The sequence below is a fragment of the Haliaeetus leucocephalus genome, unplaced genomic scaffold (genome assembly GCF_000737465.1).
Source record: "Haliaeetus leucocephalus isolate CR32 unplaced genomic scaffold, Haliaeetus_leucocephalus-4.0 Scaffold317, whole genome shotgun sequence".
In the NCBI taxonomy this organism is placed as follows: Eukaryota; Metazoa; Chordata; class Aves; order Accipitriformes; family Accipitridae; genus Haliaeetus; species Haliaeetus leucocephalus.
Window position 1 is genome coordinate 5,824,493 of NW_010972753.1, and position 19,652 is coordinate 5,844,144.

At 36.1% G+C, this 19,652-nt stretch overlaps 1 protein-coding gene across 1 annotated transcript in view; it reads right to left on the bottom strand.

The window, feature by feature from the left end:
- Positions 1 to 19,652, bottom strand: part of DMD (dystrophin) — a 1,006,632-nt gene that overhangs the window by 361,455 nt on the left and 625,525 nt on the right. The window contains exons 48-51 of the mRNA XM_010571327.1: positions 17,993 to 18,094; positions 12,030 to 12,112; positions 4,973 to 4,986; positions 1,783 to 1,788 (exon numbers count right to left, since the gene is read on the bottom strand). Of these exons, the coding sequence (XP_010569629.1) occupies positions 1,783 to 1,788; positions 4,973 to 4,986; positions 12,030 to 12,112; positions 17,993 to 18,094 (205 nt within the window). The remainder of the gene's footprint in view (positions 1 to 1,782; positions 1,789 to 4,972; positions 4,987 to 12,029; positions 12,113 to 17,992; positions 18,095 to 19,652) is intronic.

A 19,652-nucleotide genomic window follows, 5' to 3' on the forward strand; every position in this document is an offset into this window, starting at 1 on the left:
AAAAAAAAATTTAAAAAAAGGCGGGGGGGGGGGGGCACACGACAAACCACAAACTAAAAAAACGAAACCCAGTACATTCAATTTAATGGTTAAGATTCAAAAATCTCCCTCTTCTATAAATAAACTTTCTTGTTTATGTAAACTGTATATAAAACATGATTGTGTTTGCTACTTCTTTCTGTTTGTAGTTTAAAGGTTAGCTGAACAACTATCTGCAATACTGCCACCAATATTTCTGCTACAGCAAAAATAACCATTTTTTGATACTGCTAGTGGTTTTTTTTACAAATGCAGAAGTTGATTCAAGTGCTGAGATACTGGAATAAAATAAACTGAACGTATGTTAAGGCTAATATATCTTATTTATTGTAACAAAAGCAAAAATTTTTTCCCCCAAAACCAATATTGTCTTATTTCTTAACTGTGATATGGAGCGCTAGGAAACCCACAGGTGAGAGAAACAATTTCTTTCTGCCTTGCCTGTGCCCTGTATCCTCTATTGTCATTACTGATTTGAGTCTTCCCTTAGGCTCTTCTGACATATGTTTTAAAAGGCAAAGAAGAAAAACTTCTCAAAGTAGGGAACTGAGACTGTCTCAATTAAAATGAACAGGTAATACCTACAAATTATTATTTCTTGTTATGGATGCAACTCAAATCTTCTTCTGCTAATTTAGTTTCTCATTTGGTGTATTATTCCATGTGGAAGATTTCACATGTCTAGCTAGAGAGGTTACAGAGCCTCAGACTGCATATACTGGTTTGCATAAAATAAGGTGAAGTCATACTGTATATTGTATGATTTGTATATTTATCATGTGGATTATCACATGGAAATTTTGGACAAAAATCTTATTTTCTTCATAAGGTAAATACAAACTTTTGACTCAATTGTGATACACATTTATTCATGGTGGCCTGTTACAAATATTTTCATCTCTCCGATAAAGAGTTTTATATTTGACAACAAAGAAAACAGTCAAGAGGATTCAATGCATATTAGTTTTCATGTTTCAGGAAGATACATGGGCTTTTTTCTTAATCAATCATGAAATAAAGATTTCTCTTTTTTATAGGCATAAACATTTTAACCTTTTTCATGAGAACTTTGAAAGGAAACCTTAAGAAGGCATTATATCAAGGGAGTCAGTCTTTTGGGGAACAGAAAGGGTACAAACTTTATACTGCAGTAACACCTTGAATCCCAAGGAGATCCATGATACTAACAACCAATTTAAAACTAATTTTTCTATAAAACATAGTAATAATCTGCATATGCAAAAGTACAGTCAATGGGGCTGCTATTTGCCATATGAAGACTACTTATGTGTTTGGGTTTTTAAGGATAAAATTACCTGGTTGGCTCTTAAAAATGTTGAACTAAAGGTAGTGTTGAGAAAAATGTTCCAGCCTGTTTTGGGATCTCTTGAAGTAGTGGGCAGAATCAACACAAGGAGTCTCTTTGCTAATATTAATGTTATCAATTAATATGTATAATATGATTGAAATAACCAGGGAGCTGCTAAAGTCCTTTGTACAGCCCCCATCAGTTAATGTTTAAAATAGGGAAACAATAACTAGACATCATTTAGGGTTTAGGAACTAACTACTAGACAATGGTGCTTTATGTTTATGTCAGAAAAGGTAATCGATTGTGGTCTGGTCAATAAACCTTGAAGAACTGCTCAGAACTGCCAAGATTAGGGAAGAAGTAGGCAAAAGGTAATTCCTACAGGGGGAAATCACGACCACTGACTCATTGATGACCTCCTCAAATGATACCACCTACTCAAAAGAAGACAATGAAGGAAGAAGACAGAGTCTGCACACTAATTTACATGAGGGGCGAAGAAGAAAGAACCAATCCTTATGGAAAATAACAATGAATATGTATTAATTAAGTGTATAAATGTGAAGATTTTTGAGACAAGGGGGTGCTGTCTTGAGACAGGCACCCATTCATGCGTATCAATGAAATCAGTTTGAAAATACCTCGACTCTGTGTGCTATTGGCTTGCGCACCAGGTAGACGGACCCCGTTTGTGGGACAACATTAAGACACTGTCAATCAGCAATTTTATTTTTGAAAGTGATCTAATAATATGACTTTTGCTGTTATTTAAATTCATATTTTAATAATGAAATAAAATTTCAATTTTGTATTTATTCCCTCTACCCCCACTCCAAGTGTTTTCAGTAATTGATTCCTGCATCCCTAATTAAGTTTTCCAACATCTAGAAACACACACAATCAATTCTGGGCAGCCTGAAGAGTTTCAGCTCAAGGACTCAAACATTATTTTTTTGAAAACAGCTTCTTTTCTGTTGTTGTTTTTATTTGTACCCCTACAGAAAGCTTTTTTTTTTTTTTTCCCAAAGGACAGGAGTCTTTTTTGAGTAAGCAGGTGTTGCAGTTGTTACAAAAGGATTTCATGAAAATGAATGTTTTGTACTAAAGCAGTTGTGGTGTTCCATCAAATTCTGTCACATACTTGCCGTATAAAAAACGTTGTGACAACATCTGTCACAAATGATGCAAGCACCTCTCAGTATTCCTTTTGTCGGTAGAAGTAACAAGTTCCTTTATTTAGTATGCAGCTTTCAATTGGACGTCAATCTATATGACAACAATTTACATTTCCAATGTACTGCTATTGGCATGTAACTGAATTTTTGGCAGCTATTTCTTTGATATAGGGGAAAAACGTATATTGCCAGCAGCTCCAACTTTTACAGTCTTATGAAAATCACCTCTTCTAATTTTGTAAGATCTACAAATTGATTTAACAGGCATAAATTACTATCCTGGCCAAGGGGAACTCTGAAGAAAAAAGAGTAAAAATTTGTACACAGATACAGAATACCAAGGAGCCAGTGGAATTTTAGGTACCATGTACTTTAAAAAAAAGAAATCAGAACAGGTTTGAAGAAGCTTCTAATAATCAGAGTTCAGTTATTAGCTAATTTAACAGCATTACAGTATTCATGCAAAAATTTCCAAGTCTACCCTTACTCTTGGAGAGAAAAATTCTGCAGAATTAAAGAGAGTTGTTCAAAGCTAGAGAAGGCAACATCATCACTGTTACTTTGTTTTTGACAAAGTAATTCCTCAAATCACTGCAAGCACCTTCTATTCTTTCATCAGAAATGTTAAAATATCTTGCCTCATACTACTGTGTGAAACACTTGTCAAGCTTTCTCATGTAAACACATATAATGCTTACTTTTCAGGTCAAACTAACCTCCATTGCTCTTCCAGCTATTTTAGCATCACCTTAGGAAGAACTGCCTTTGGGAACTTGAGTGTCTTCTGAGCACCAATCTGTTGTTGAAGGAAATATCAGTAATGCAAATCTCTACCTGCACATCTCCATCACCATGTTCCCTGCTGCTCCACACTTATACAACCAAAGACAGCAGTCTGATATTTCAGTGACAAGCTTCATATAAACAAGACTACAGAGTTTTCTAGCTGGAGTAGAAGAGGTTTTCATTTGCCGTCTTTTCCTCATTTTAGCCTTCTACAGTTTAAGGAACAAGTCTGTCTGTCTTTCACCACCTCATGCCCTCTGACTAGAGCAGAAACATTCATTAGAAGGAGTTATGAGCATTGCTCCTCATTCCCTGTGGCTTCCACTCTGCTTATGATCTGTGGTCGCACTTGCTCACACTCTTTGGCTGGCTGTTTCTCTGTAGAGCAGACTTAACTCTGTGGCAGCTCCACTCACCACAGAAATATTCGGAAAGATGTCAAAAAGACATTGCATTTCTCAGTAGGATATGGCCAGGATGGCACTGAGCGCTGCTCCTTTCAGAAGGAAAAGCCAGCTTGCTTTGCTTTTTTAAAAAGACAAGTCAACAAAGAACAGCACACAGGTCAAGAGGACTGTGTGCAGCATGACCTATCACTTTCTATTATTCTAGCAAATTACAAGAGATTTTCACACAATGTAGTTGCCAATAGACCTAATTACTATATAAAAGGAAACGGAAAAGAGAGATTACTTCTATTTGCAAGCCAATGCTATCTGGATAGTCAGATATTATAGTAATTCAAGTAACAAAAAGAAGGGAGAGAGAGTGGGTTTAAAGCATAGAAAAAAAATGTGTGATGTAAAGCTAGAAACTGAGGTACAAAAGCTGAAAAAGAGTATCAACTACCATTTTATTATGCATAATTTTTTGCTAGGAACTCTAATGAGAAACCTTTTTTTTCCATATCATCCAGAATGAACTAATTCAAATTCTTGATTCTGTCTGTTTATTAAAAATGATGCAATTGTGTTGTTGCCACATTTCTTGAAAATTACTAACATTGGATTCTGCACTGCATGCTGAATATAGGTCTAGAGAAAAATAAACATTCATTTAATTCCTTCCTGAGCCATGTTACATGAGGCATGTAGAAAAGACCGACCATAACCATAACTAACTTCTGTGCTCTCACCTGGTATAGGTTATCAATAATAGTCTGATGAATTCTACAGCATGCTATCATTTACATTTCATGGGATTTAATCAAAATGAATCCTGTATATTCTGCTGCTACTAACTATTGATCAAGAAATTAAATGAAAGAAAACAAGCTGCGAAGCCTGCTCCTCAAAAGAAAATACCAGATCGTATTTTAAAAATGGAATAGGAGAATGGGGTCCTTTGAAAGACTGATGATAGCATGAATCTTATTTACATCACAAATCTTGACAGCTGCACTTTCAGCAACTTGTTATAGAATAGAAAAAGTAGACCTAGATTCCATATTGTCTTTAATAACAGCAAAGCAGCCAAGTCCTGTTTTCACTTTCTGATTTACATTTCATCACAGGTATGAGTATAATAAAAATTCTGTGTAGTAACCCAGAGTGAGTTTTATTTACTCAACTGAGCCCTGAAAAATCAAAGTTAAAGTCCACATTCCCTTTGTAAACTGCACTGTCACACCTGTTTATTACAGATACTTTCAAAGAGTAACCTACTGTGAGACCCCTGAAATAGGATGTTTAATATAAAGGTGTAACCTTTCTTTTGACTTAAATCGGCCTTTTGTGGCTTATGTATATTTCGCATGTATTTTTCACCTGTCAGATAATCCAGAAACAAATCCTCACATCAAGATATGCTGTAAAGATCAAGATGAAATTCTGAGAATCATAGAGATTTGCATTTATAAACTTGCTTATTATGTTTTTATTCATGCAGCTCTGAAGGCATAGTGTCAGCTTTTTATCTAGACTCTTTTCATTACTTCTCCCTGTTGGTGTTGCAGCACATGCTGTGAATGACCTCCAGAGATTCCTGAAGCTATATGCAGAGAGAAAATTGAATCTGAAAGCTTTATTAGACAAGTTTGTCTTCAGCTTGTGTCTGATGTCAGCTGTATTGAAAAATAGAACTGCTTGTGAAACTGGGTCCTGACCTCGAAAAATCTCCAATCAAATGGTAACAGATTCAGTTTTGTGCCATATTGTTATTTGTTAGATGTGGCACATGTGTTAGAAGCGAAAAAGCTTCTTAATGAAAATCAGATGGAATAATCAGGCAACTTCTTTCCTGAACACAATGGGGAAAATAGATATATGGCAAAGTGCACATAAGAGGGCCAACTCAGGCTGGCATCTGCAAACCTCTTTACCATAGAAACCTGTAAAGTAAAATGACTCAAAACCAAGAAAATTTAAATTATTTTTAGAAACCATTGTTCATTCCTTCATCTAAAAGCAACCAAAAGAAAAGGTAAAGACAACAATCTATTCCTCTACTATTCTACTTTATAAGAGAATCAGCAACCTTTGCTAGGCCAGCTGACTCAAGGAAGAGCCTACTCTTACTGCGCAACACTGATTCAAGAAGTCAAGGTATTCTCTATGATACTTCCCTACTGCATTGTTCCCTGTTCATTTTCTCTCTTGCATTTTGTTTTAGTAAAACTTTTCATAGAGTTAAACTTAATTATAACTAATATTAAAAACAGATATTTCCTCTAGATTCCACATGCACAAGTATCAGAAACTACACAATTCGAGACATGGCCATTATTGGAAATAATATTTCTCTCTATTACAACTCTCATACTAGAGGTCTCTTTACTGGTGCCCTAAAACTAATGTTAACTAAAACGCACTACTGGCAGTAGCGTTGCCTTCTAATTCAGTGTAGAACTACTTGTCACAACAGATGCATGCTGTGGATTTTTAGCTGTTCAACTCTGTGGAGAAAGGTTCTGCAAAATTAAATATCTACCATGTTCCCCACACAAGCATTTTAATAGCTGATAACACAGTTCTTTTAAATGGTGAAAGTTGTGTGCAATGTTTATTTAATTATCAACACGTTTGCATTAGTATTGAAAACGCTGTAGATGCACAGATCCCTAGATTGTTGAGTCTTCCCCAAGGAATTATTTTGAGTATTCCTGGTCTCAATTATACTATGCCAGCTGCTATAAACAATACACACATTCTAATATCTGATTTGTTCATTTGTTTTTAATTTACCCCCTGAATACCCATATTGTTATCTTTTCAGGTGCATATAATGAAATGCACAAGGATTTTTAAGACTAGCATTTGGAAATTCTGAGAAACACAGTGCTGAACTACAGCATATGTGGTGTTCACTCAAGCACTGTGCATAACATATAAACAATGACTGCTTCAGAGCACATTAGCTATGAAATACTACAAAAAAGAACATAGCATCTATTGTGCGTTTTTGCCCAAAGCTAGTTGTTGTCATTTTGTTTCTTAAGTTTTTGTCATTGTCTCTTGAATATCTCTTAAAAACAAATGGTTTGTTTGTTTTTAAAGAGGCAGTGGGACATTACATCATCCAGCTCTGAAAATTCATGGAATGAATATATTTTGACAGTTATAGTTTCAAAAACAAAGAATGCTTCATCCCCACTGAAAATATTAAACCAAATATCATATCAGAGATTTAACAGGGCAGTCTTCATAATGCATGATACTGTTATGCTTAGTCGGTACATCTATCTCAGAACTAACCAATATAGAATAATAGATCACTCAACTATGCATTTAATATGAAAATAGAAGAAAATTCCAGATGCGTAAAATACAGACACTAGCACTACAGAAGCACTTTCAGCTTCTGAGGTCACTGGATTTTAGTTTTAAACCTTATGTTATTTCATCGAGGTATGTATTTTCACACACATGCTTTTGTTTGCTGCTAATTTTCCTCAAAAACCTACAGTCTCAGGAATTGTATATTTTTAGTAGCCCCAGTACATGTTTCTTATGTTATATTACATTCCAAGCAGTGCATATGAATTTCAGCTGTATTAAGCCACAGCGGTACATATACTCGTAGAGTAACATCCGTGGTATTTTTCAAGAACTGTTTTATAAGTTCTTACAGGCCTAGAACAAAGCAGCATGCCTAGTCCAGGTGGGGACTTGTTTCACGGAGAAATAAGAGCCAAACTAAGCTTTCCCAAACAAAAGGAGATGTACCTTAGGATGCACTCCTTCAACTAAAATACCAAAGGACAAGCAAATGAAATTCTGTTGTCACTAGTTTCCCCAGATTCACAAATATCGCTCTCTCAATTCAAACCCCAAAACTCAAGGTGTTATAAACTCTGGAGGTGACCTCTGTGAATTTTTCTTCTATGCCCCAGCTGAATATATGGGCTAATAAGCAATGAGTTCTCTTTTGGTTAAATCAGCTGGTGAAGTTACTGCAGTTCACAATCCTCATGTTACAACTTGCTTCTAATGGACTCAGCTTGATACATCACTCCTCTCCTATTCTCCCTTATTCATTCTAAATCCTGAAAAGCTGCCTTCTTCCCCTGTACGTGGAAGCCCAGTCTGTGGCTCCATGCCTGCAGTCTCTGACTCCTACTCCCAAAGCAAATTATACTGAAAGCACAGAAGAGCTTTGATTGTATGCATTCAAGGAAAGACACCTAAATCTAATGGGTAGTGTTATAAGTTCTGGTGATATAGTATTACCTTTCTTCAAATTCTTTGTATTAAATATACAATAACTAACAATGCATATAAAGCCTTTCTCTCAAATGCATCTCTAACTCTGCTACAATTTGTAAAACAAAACCAATTATTTTTTTATCTTTTTTTAGACCTGCTATAACAATGCTCCAAAATAAAACTGATAACTTGTAAAGTTTAAAGGGACAAATTCTACTTAATTTTGAGAAGTAATTTCATCATTGTAATTGACACTAGCTCTCTCTACTTTTTTCTTCATTTCACAGTCAAACATTTTTCTGTTTCACTTGAGTAGACATTTCATACAAAAATACAAAAACATGTAAAAATTCAGGGGAAAAAAATGAAATTGATTGTACACAAAGTACTGTTCACTAAATAAGTTAAACTGCAAGAGTACCAGTATAATGTACTGCTCACAGTTTTATTAGCTGTACATGCAAAATGTAAAATTAATTGACAAAGTATTTTCAACTGTATTCATTTGCAGTTATTTTTTAAAGTTTTACTAACTTCAGGTATAGCATGATTGAAAATAAATACATATCCTTTTTAAGAAATTGTATTTTCAAGTAGAGCTCTAAATGAAAGTGGCCAAAATTTTCCCCTAACTTCTTCTTTGAGTGAAGGCAAATGATGGAAAATGTCTTTCTGGGGACCAAAGTCAGGAATGCCTCCCACCCACAATGCATTCACAGGGGTTTACAAAGCACTACTTAACTTTACCTAACTTATTAAGTAAACCCAGTGGTAGCACTTCAGTACAAAAGAAGTCATAGGAGTGCTAACAATACTATTAAAACCTGTCCCTCCTGTAAAAGCACATTCCAGAACTGCATTTCTCTCTGCTTAAAATGTTTTCAAACTGCTGGCTAAGGAAGGCATCAAGGTATTTGGATAGAGACATTCACACAATTTCATGTTATCATGTCAAGTACAGATAGCAAGTGTGATTTCCTTCCTGAATCATCTTGTCTTGGAAGTCAATCTTTGCTAAGTTTTTGACATACCCTTCAGCTAAGTACATTCTTCGAGCTGGAAAAGCAGTTCTTGTTCACTATGCCCGAGGGCACACTGGACTGGTAGGATATTAAGGACTTTTTTTTAGTGCCAAAGAAACTATAATACACAGACCTAGAAATAATTATAAACAGGGTCCTTTACCTCTGTAACAGCCACCAGATGGTATATTTAGTAAGACCCTCTGGCTGAGTTCTTATAGCCAGACTAGACCAAATGATACCTGACAGGGCAGTAGAGATTAGCCAATTACATCTTCATTCCCTGGTCTCAAACACAGATGTCAACATTATTAAATTCTGATGTCCACAAAAGTCTCTATAGAATCAGGAAGTGAATAATTACCAACAGGAGATACTGCCATTGCTTCACAGAGCCCTTCCAAAATAATTTTGTGCATCTTTCTTTAAAAATGACCTTTAATGAGGTTGTTTAGTTTTTGGGAGGCGTAGTTAAAGCTAGCTCTCCCATAGCCAGTTTGAGTCTCTCTGCACACCAGTTCATGGTTCATGAGAATCAGCAGCACAGAACAAGCAAGTCCATAAAAATGTCTACAACTTAAGTGGCTAAAATTACTACAGAACTTATAGTATAGCATGAGAAAACCCATGACAATCTTTCCCCCCTCCCCCTCTGTTTTGTTGGTTTTTTTTTTAACAAAATACTTTAGTAACACATACCACTTTCTACCTTTCCAGAAAACCTGTTGTCTCAGCCTGGAGAAGAGAAGGCTCAGGGGGATCATATCCATGTGTATAAATATCCGATTGGTGGAATAAAGAAGACAGAGCCAGACTCTCTTCAGTGATGCCCAGTGATAGGATGAGAGGCACCATGCAAAAATTCAAATACTAGAAATTCCATTTAAATATAAGAAGAAACTTTCTTTACTGTGAGAGTGGTTCAGCAACACTGGAACAGGTTACCTGGAGAGGTTATGGAGTTTCCGTCCTTGGAGATACTCAAAACCTGACTGGACATGACCCTGAGCAACCTGTGCTAATTGACTGGTCTTTGAGCAAAAGGAATAGATGTCTCCCCAGGTCCCTTCTGAACTCTACAGTTCTATTGTGATACATCTATAATGATGTGATTGCAGTAAACTGACTCGAATAAAGAAAAATTATAAATTAGTGTTACAAGCACAGGTTCAAATTTGAAGTGTTCTTGGCAATAGAAAGGAAATCCATCTTACTTCCTATTTAATCCTTTACAGAACACCAGTGCTTTCATTTTCTGCACGTATAATTCCATTTGCTGAGTCTCAGAAATGTTAGTAGTTAGAGCCTACATTTTGAATTAAGGTAAATGAGTAATTCTGCAATTCTTCAGCTAAAGATGAGTTAATATAGGAATCTATTATTGCACTACTACTGTGTGTTCTCTCTCTTGTTCCATTATTACAATTTCCTTTGTAACAGCAAATACGCAAGTCACCAACACTCCCTCCCCCTGGAATCTGACATAACCTGCTGACATGCAAAACTGACACAGCAAGTTTAGTGACCCAGCACAGCAAAAAATGATTACGCATCTCCTTCAGTTCCCTCGTGTCATTAGATGAAATTCTATAGCATGCCTTAGAACAAAATCTTGTAAAGCAGGGATACTGCTGTACTACAAGTTTTAAAAAACACTAGTGGTATTTAGCCCTTTTTAGAAAACTGAAATGATTGCCACTGGAACCACAGCAGTTCTAAATGACTAAAACTAAATGATAGTTCCTATTTAGTAAGATTCAACACATCATAAGCAAGACATCTGCTTTGCTTGAATTGATACATGCTATTCTGACAGAAGTTGGACTTTCTTCTGGTACTGAATATTCTGGATTCTGCCTATATAGTACAATTATTTACTTCTCTGAAAACAGATTTTTCTGCTTTGCTGTCCTAGACAGTCACTAGTAGAAGGTAGAGAATTCTCCAATTTCAGCTTTTCTTGTATGCTACCCATTAAAACATGTTAAAAGCAAGAGGCATCAACATCCAACAAGTAATCAAATCCCAGGTGACTACTGTAGCTGTATCGTAGCCTGAGTTACAGCAAATCTGACACGTGCAGGGGCGGGGGCGGGGGGGGGATTTCTTTCTACTCCCACATCTGATGAGCAGCTTTCCAAATTGTATGGGTGAGTAACATTCTTCATCCAAGCAACTGAGATAGATAGTTCAATATCACGTAAAGAATCGTTGAGACTTTAGAAACTGAGATTTAACCCAGTGCTTCCATTATATATTTCTTTTCCACCCATGCTTAATCACTACATTTCAAAGGAAAGCAGTAGGAAATAAAATCCATTTATCAAGGAGATAAAAATGAGCTTGTAATCCTTGCAGGGAACCAGCAGGTGCAAAGAGATATGAGAAGAACCTAATACAAATATAGTCCAAATAATTTAAATTAAATGGAGATCAAGTCTCTTGTTGTGGATTCATGAACTCAAGACACCCAGAGATATATATCACAGACTTAATGTTTAACTGCAGAATCACTCTTACCATGTTGTCATACAACCTTTTCTATGCATAAACAAGCTTTGTCTTGAAATAGTCTCAGTTCATTGCCCTATCATAAAAAGTAATTTCAGAATTTCATTCTGTGACCAATTTACAACCACTCGACCTGTAACATTATTATCTTTTAATTTAAATAATTCTTATCCCTTCACAGTATTTCCTCCATGAATATATGTAGAAAGTCAAAATCTCATCTCATCTCTTCATAGAATAAAGAAACAAGATTTTGAAACAGTAATAATTTAAAAAGCATGCTGCAATCTTTTCATCAAATCCATAACCTAATTTGTCTTCTGGGACACATTACACAAAATAGAAAGGAAACGATAAAAAGCCAAGTTGAATGCCACACTAGCACACCTCCCATTTACAAGCTAAAGCTGAAATTTGTAAGGATGCAGAACAAATTTAGATGGTCTCCAGCCATTTTCATTTTAGCTGTGTGATTTCTAATTAATTTCAAAATATGTATATACTGAAGCACTTACAGAGACCCGAAGAGAAAGGGCCAAACGCTCCTAATGCTGGCTTTTCCTTTAGTTGATGAATTAAGTGGATTATTGCCTTCCAGTCAGCATTCAAGTCTTCTAATTTTTTCTACAATAAAAAAATAAAAAATATATTAAATTTATAATACGTAAATTAATGTAAATAAATGTAAAATAAATTAAACTTTTTTTTCTCCATCTGATGGACCAGCTGAATAAAAAAAACCACAAAAAAAACCCCAAACCAAAACCAGAAAGGTAGAAACAGCAATTAATTTTCACAAACAGGAGAGACGAATGTGTAAAATCCTTCCCAGCTGGGCTGCAAAACAGCTTCATGGTGTCAGGGTCCTGAAAGCATCTTTCCTCTTCGAAGTTTGGCTGCTGAAGCTCAGGGCCAACTTAGAGCCAGCGCAGCTGCCTGACCACAACCACGACCACGGATTGATTCCTGGACCAATCTCAGCCCGTTCCCATCCCCATGGCCCTGCCGCAGCCCCCGGGGCTGTGTCTGTCTCTGGTTCCCCTTGCGGGGCCTGATCCTGCCCCCCAGCCAGGGACAGCCCCCCAGCCTGCCCTGCTTCTTGGCTGGGGGCAGCAGGAGGGGCCCTGGCTGGTGAGACCCTGTCCTGCAGCCCAGCGGGGAGACCCCACTGCTTCCTGGGGTAAGCACTGGCTTGCCCTGCTCCCCGGTCGACAGGACTTTACACCCTTTTGGGGAACACAAGATGACTTTTGTTTTTAACATACTGTAGAGAGGTGGGGGTTTTTATCACCACGAACCTGAGATGCTAATTTTTTCAATTCAAATAGAAAGGGGAATTATGTATTAAAAAAAACTTGTCAAGAAAACCTCTGTGATTTGTAATATCAAATGCAGAACACATTCTTCCGCCTATTAAAAAATAATATAAAAAAAAAAAAAGGTAAAAAGAAGGCCTTAGGAGTCTTCAGGGAGTCACAAACTTCAGTGTGTGGGCATGCAGTCCTGACCAGTAATGGCTGAACTGTTACTTTTAAACAAAACCTAAGTGAAAGTCTGGAGTATGAATTACATCTGTCCTCAGATAACCCTGAGAGGCATTTAGACTTGAAAATGTTGTTTCTACCCCTCTTTCTTCCTTTCTCTAAGGACTGTAAAGAAGGATGAAGCATTGCTAATTCTATGCTGGCATCTCTAAACTCTTAAAATGAAGACTGTATTTCTTTTTTTAAGCTGCTCCCTGATTGTCTGCTACAAAAAGCAGCACAGTGCACCAATGCCACTCAGGAATGCTTTTAGTATTCTCGCGTCCAATTCACGATTAGATATATAGTCTAAATCACAATCCAGCTGTGATGGAAACAGGATGCCTATTAAGAAGGGTACTTTAATTACCTAGAGTCTAAGACGACAGGGGTCAATAGAAGAGGGATAAGGAACAATACACATTAAATTGCTGTGTGTACACTCACACACACACATAGACACTGAGGTAGCACAATTTCATATTCTGATGTGTCAGGGGAGCGTTTCTAGAATTTGCCTTAAGCTTTGCCATAAACACTCTAAATCTGCAAAGCTCTTTTCTATCTGTCACCAACGGAGGCCAGAATATTACCTGGTATAAACTCAGGACAGCTTTTAGTGTAAATGCTTGTTGATAGGGCAGGAGAAAAAGGATACAATTCTGCATTAGGGAATAAAACAAGTTTTTATCTTTAAGAGCAGCTTAAAAACTGCATTAAAAATAAAATCAGAAGTCAGAAATATCAGAGATTCTCTTTGATAATACACTATGAGGACTAGGCAGAAAAAGCATTCAGGTATGCATGATAAATGCAACTTGTTATATTACAATTCACAATTATACATATGTTTTATTTCTCTGTGGATTATGGACACACAGAAATACACATTTTGAACACATTTTATGTCAGATTTTAAAGTTCCTTTTTTTTCTGCTGTTGTAGCCCAAGAACGTACTTCCAGAGCTTAAAATGTAAAGGACTGCTCCAATATCTATTAATTCAATAGTAGCAGAGAATGCAGACAGCCCTTAAAAACAAAAGCTGGAGAGATTACACTATCAAAGTCTGGCTTCATTTTACAATATATTTACGGGAGCTAAGGAAGGAGATATGGATGTTATAAATATAATATTGGTCCTCACTATGAATAGCTGCTTAATCATTCATGTGGATGTGAGCCAGAGATTTCTTTCCAGCAATGACAAAATATAAAACATGCCCACCACAGACATTAGAGAGAGTTGTCTGAGGCAACATCTACACCGCTAATAAGAGAGTAGCTAGTTCTAAACTCTTCTATCAGAGTTATGGTTTGAGCCAATCCTGCATCTGCCATAAATTAGCATGCATGCATTAAAATGTTAACTTCTTTGAGCACAGCAATTTTGCTGTAATTGCAGTGCCAGAGCTTTGGTGACAAGTATGAACATCGAAATATGTTGCATTGAGGAACACTTTCATTGATTTAATGATTTTCTTTAAATGTCAGCACCGGTGCAGTGTAAGTGAGGTTAACATTCATACATGAACTAATCTCACTGACAGCACTAAAACTAGAGAGGAGTATTTAGAGAGAGAAATGGTGTCGTCTTTTAAAAGCAAGACTGAGGACAATGAAAATGACTTCCTCATTACTCACTCTCCCACCCAACATGGGAAAGGACAAATTGAGTGCTGTGGCAAGGAAACTACAGCTCTTCCACTGCCACAGAATCCTTTCCCAAATAAACTGTTCTGTTTAAGTGCTGTTAATCATGAGATTGGGGCTTACGTTCTTTCTATTGCCACTGTCACCAGCAGTAACCTCTCCCTCCCCCACTCACAAAAGCTTTACAGAAATGCTTTTCAAAAGCATGAAATCCATTTTATAGAAGTGAATAGGTCTGATTATTAAAGTGCTAGTGCTTAAAGGATCACACGTCTCATCCTATTCTTGACTCTTGAATCAGCATATACTAGGATTTCATTTGCCAACAAAAATATTTTTACAGTCCTGCATTGCAAAATTCCAACATCAGCACTTTTAGTATGCTTAGTGAAGGTGTGAAAATATACTTATTTCAGTGACATAACTATGAGATAAGATTAAGTATGTGTCAATATAAATCCATGGGAATTAATTTACATTCAAAACACCATAATGGGAGTACATTATAAAGGTTGGAAAGATAAACAGCTAAACATTAGGAAATGCCAGACTAACGTCAACTATGAACATTAATTCAGATACAATGAACATAATTGCACCAGTATCTTTAATTCTCTGACACATACTGTTTTTCAGCACAGGAGAGGCTTGCGGTGTGAATGAGTCTATAGAACCTCTACTTCACTTATTGAAAAAAATGGGAAGATTTGTGGTGAATTAAGGAAATCAGAGGGAAAAAAAGGAAGCTAAACCAAAGATGCCTTAGAGAACTAAATAATCTACAAAGTTGTCACGCAATGCTATGCAAGTAATTAATGCTTTTAAAGAGGCCATGTAATTTTATCTTTTTTTCTGTGCCACAAACTAAACAAGGAGTATGAGTCTAAGTATTGAATTGCTGCTCACACTGTGAGTGCTGTCAATATCTTGTACTGAATTAGGCAGAGTTCAGCCTAAACCAAGGCCACCACAGCAGCATTAATTCAAGAATTTTCTAACATTTTGGGTGCTTAACTTTGCAACCTCGCTAATATCTTTTCAAAAACACCTTAATCTGAGTACGAATTATTTCTGCGTCCACCAAATACCTTTTCTGTAGAAAATGATTTTGACATTTGCTGAAAAGTCTATATCGGAACATATAAATAGCAGACATTGCTGGAAGTTACTCATGAAGAACGATGACAGAAGACCAACGCAGTATAAATGGGTGAAAGCTTAAGGAAACCTACATCATCAAGAAAGCAATTCAACAGTCCTGACAGTATATATTCACTGGTTTATGACTTATTGTACAAGACAGACACTGAACCAGAAATTAACTGAACTACAGAATGTAATGAAAAAGGTAAAATGCAATTAAAGAGGGACTAGAAATTAAATACTCACTATTCCACAAGTAGTTACTAATTTCCTCACAGACACACTTTATAATGTCATTGTCAAAACTACAACTCATTGAATATCATAATCTTTATTTCAAGAGTTATCTTGTTCCAGTAAATCTGGTAGAAATTGGCAGTTTTCAGTGTCTTTGATGTGAACACTTAAAAGAAATAGACACAGAGTACACTTCTATGTCAGAAGTTTGGCCTAAACAGAATCATTTCACACCATTTATACTTCTGTCAGTGGTATATAAAACAAGTACTAGTTCTTCTCCTTGAAAATGCCAGCATTCATTCTGCAATTCTTTATAAGCAATAACAAAAATTTAGAAAGCAAGCCAAAACCTCTAGTTTTTTTGTTGTTTCAAGTACTTTGCTTGTTAAAATGTGGAGTAAGATTCTCCTAAGACTACAGCTGAAGTCATACGAAATAAGTAAATGCAGTTATCGCAAGTGATTTTTGTTCCATCATCCATTCAGAGTGCAGATGACATCTTTCAGTTCCCAACAAAAATAGCACCATATTAGCCAAGGAAAATGCCCAACACAGAGTCAAAAGCTTTGTTTCTGCTCACTCTCATTATCACGCTACTTTTAAGTCACCTTGAGTTACCTCTTTTAGTGTTTTATCACTGTTTAAGAGAACTGATCATTAAAAGAAAGCATAGATACCAAAGGCGAAAATAACTCTTAAGGATTTCTATTCAGGAAAGAAGAAAAGAAACCAAATCATTCTTACAAATGTATTAATTTCTGAACTGGAGATAAGCGCATTCATGTGCTCCTGTGAATGGGGATCTGCTGGTGGGATTTATAAGTAATTTAAAGGAAATTTTGTAAAAGTAGGACAATAATACTCCAAGTATAGTGACTAAACAGAGATGGAAAAACAAGAAATTCACTGTAGAGGTCACCTATAGACAGTCTAACTTTGTGAGGAAACCTTCTTCTGTAAAATGAGGTTATTGAGTCCTGTAGGTTTGGAAAAGCTCCAAATACAAAGTTTACTACCTCTGCCCAGCCAGAAGCAATTGCAATAGATACTTAGTGTAGTCAATAAGCCACTATAACAGTTTCTGGGAACTCTTAATCATCATGTTCACAGATACTTTATTGGCAGTTATAAAACCAGAAACCAGATCAAGCTCTGGTCGATATGGTAGTGACCTTACTAGTTTGGTCTCCCACTCCAAAAGTAGCTGTACCACACATGGGAGGCTTCTGGCTGATTATTTTCTGCTGCAAGATTCTACAAGACAGAAAATGATACTCTAGTCTCAATGAAGGTCTACATAGTCTTTAGGAAACCGAGTGTAAAGTATCCCCTTCAAACTGGTTTCTCTGCTGGGGAGAAGGATTCTATAGTACATTTTTTCTAAAAGAGAAGTGTTGAGAGGCATTAGCCTTCTTAACAATGTATCCTCTGCTCCAAAACAGAATCAAGTCAATCATTCTACATGAATTTTAGCAGACAAACTGAGTGGGAAAGCTCTATATTGCCATGTCTTCTTTCCTTCACCATGACAAAATTTTAGGGCAAAGGGCCCTCTTTATGACTTGACTCTTACCTTTTCTAGAAAACATGTTCATTTTTTTCAATCAACAAAATTTCTGAAAGCAAAATTCAAAATAAGGGAGTTTAAAAGCATGTTATATGATGCCATTAATTAGGCACCAAAAATTACATTTGCTTTCAATGTGGATTACTCTTGAGGAGGTAGAACAACCTTAATGTCAGAAACAATATTCCCATCACAATATGCAAAAAATTTCTAGCTGGGAACATTACATTTTTCCTGGCTATGCCGTCACACAACAGAACAAATGCCATTTGCCAAGTTCTTTCATTGATTTTAAACAGAGCACATCAAGGACAAGTGTACAACAGGGGAAGCATAACCCATTACACAGTAATGGATATTGCTAAAGGTTGCTTCATTACCTTTACTGGATGAGTGGCTGGTTTTTCCTTATATAAATGACACCCTTTAGACAAAACCTCTTCCACATTCGGCTGTTTAGCCTGCACTGCTGCTTCAGTTTCCTGAAAAATAAAACACATGCAGTGTAGATTAACCGTAGCATAAGCAATGAGACTGAAAAGTCCTAAAGCTCCATGGGAAGCTGTAAAACACCAATAGATTAGTTTCTGCTCAGAATTGGTTTCTGGGAAAACTTATGGATGGTGGCAGCTAACGACAAAGAGACTTCACCAGAGAAAACAAAAGCAAAGAGGGATGGAAAAGAGTAATGCTAGCAAAATAAACAGCAATAGGTCCCTTCATCCTGAAGGTTTCAACAAAATGATTACAAACCTAACACAAATTCATACTAGGAAAGACAGGCATAAGAAATCTCATTTAAGCAGCTCTGTCCTTTTGTCTGGTTTACATTACCATCAGATTAAAAGTGCACTGTTTAACATTTTGTTCATACAGTATATGGCATTAAAACCGTATCATGAAATGCAGCAATGATATTGAATTTAGGAAGATTAAAAATATTAATAGAAAACTACTATTACTAGTAGTAAACTAATACTTATCTAGTAAAACATTTATACTGATGAATTAAAAACAAAAGCATAGTAGCAGTGACAGTTCCCAAAGGTACAGGGAGGCACCTACCATTAGCAATGATACCCTACTGAATTAGCAACAGCATATTCTCTAGCAATTTTCTTTTTTAATCTGGAAAGGTGTAATTCATGTGCTAACATCAGGCAACTCCAAGAAACCCTTCCCAACATACAGCAGCTTCATTTCATCAGGCACTGACCAAATAAATGACAGGTGAAGCAGTACATGTAGATAATTAAAAGCAAAAAAAAAAAAAAAAAAAAAAAAAAAAAAAAAAAAAAAAAAAAAAAATCACTGAAAAATGTAAAAGAAAAGATAAACTACACCTGGAGTTCCAAGATTCATATTGTTTTCATTTTTCAAGTAAGATAAGCAAAAAGGAAAAAAAAAAAATCCCAGGGTTATCCAAGATATTAAAATTAACTGGTTGGTTTGTTTTTGTTTTCCTGTCCCCACTCTTCTCCCACCTATTTTATAGCTTGATTACCTTGTCCTAACCAATATTGCAGACTATCCACTGCCTCTCCAACTTGATTTTCTGTCCACAATCTCAGTTATCATTAGTTTGACAGCAGACAAGATTGTGTGCCAGGCTTGTCACTACCTGATCCGACACATCATTTCATTGGCGGAAATCTGCTATTCTTTGCTCTGCAATAAACTTGTTGAAATCTATGTCATTTTAAGTTTCAGAAAGGGCCATTTTGCTTCTCTGTTTCAGCTCAACATAGAAAACATGTCTACACTGCTGCCTGAAATTTTACTTGCAAAACTTTATGGACAATCAGTAAAAATAAGAAGTGTTGATAAATTCACTATCATCTCCCATTTTTCTTTTCAAATATTGTTTATCAATAGCAAATGAAGTGAATTACAGCTTTTCTGATTTCTTGTAATGATATTTGAAACATGTTTGCATTTAATTGCTTTTTATTATGCATTTCTATATTCATGAGATACAACTGTAAGGATTCATAGGGAATGAGCAGTGAAAAGCAATGCACAGCCAAATTGGGATACTGC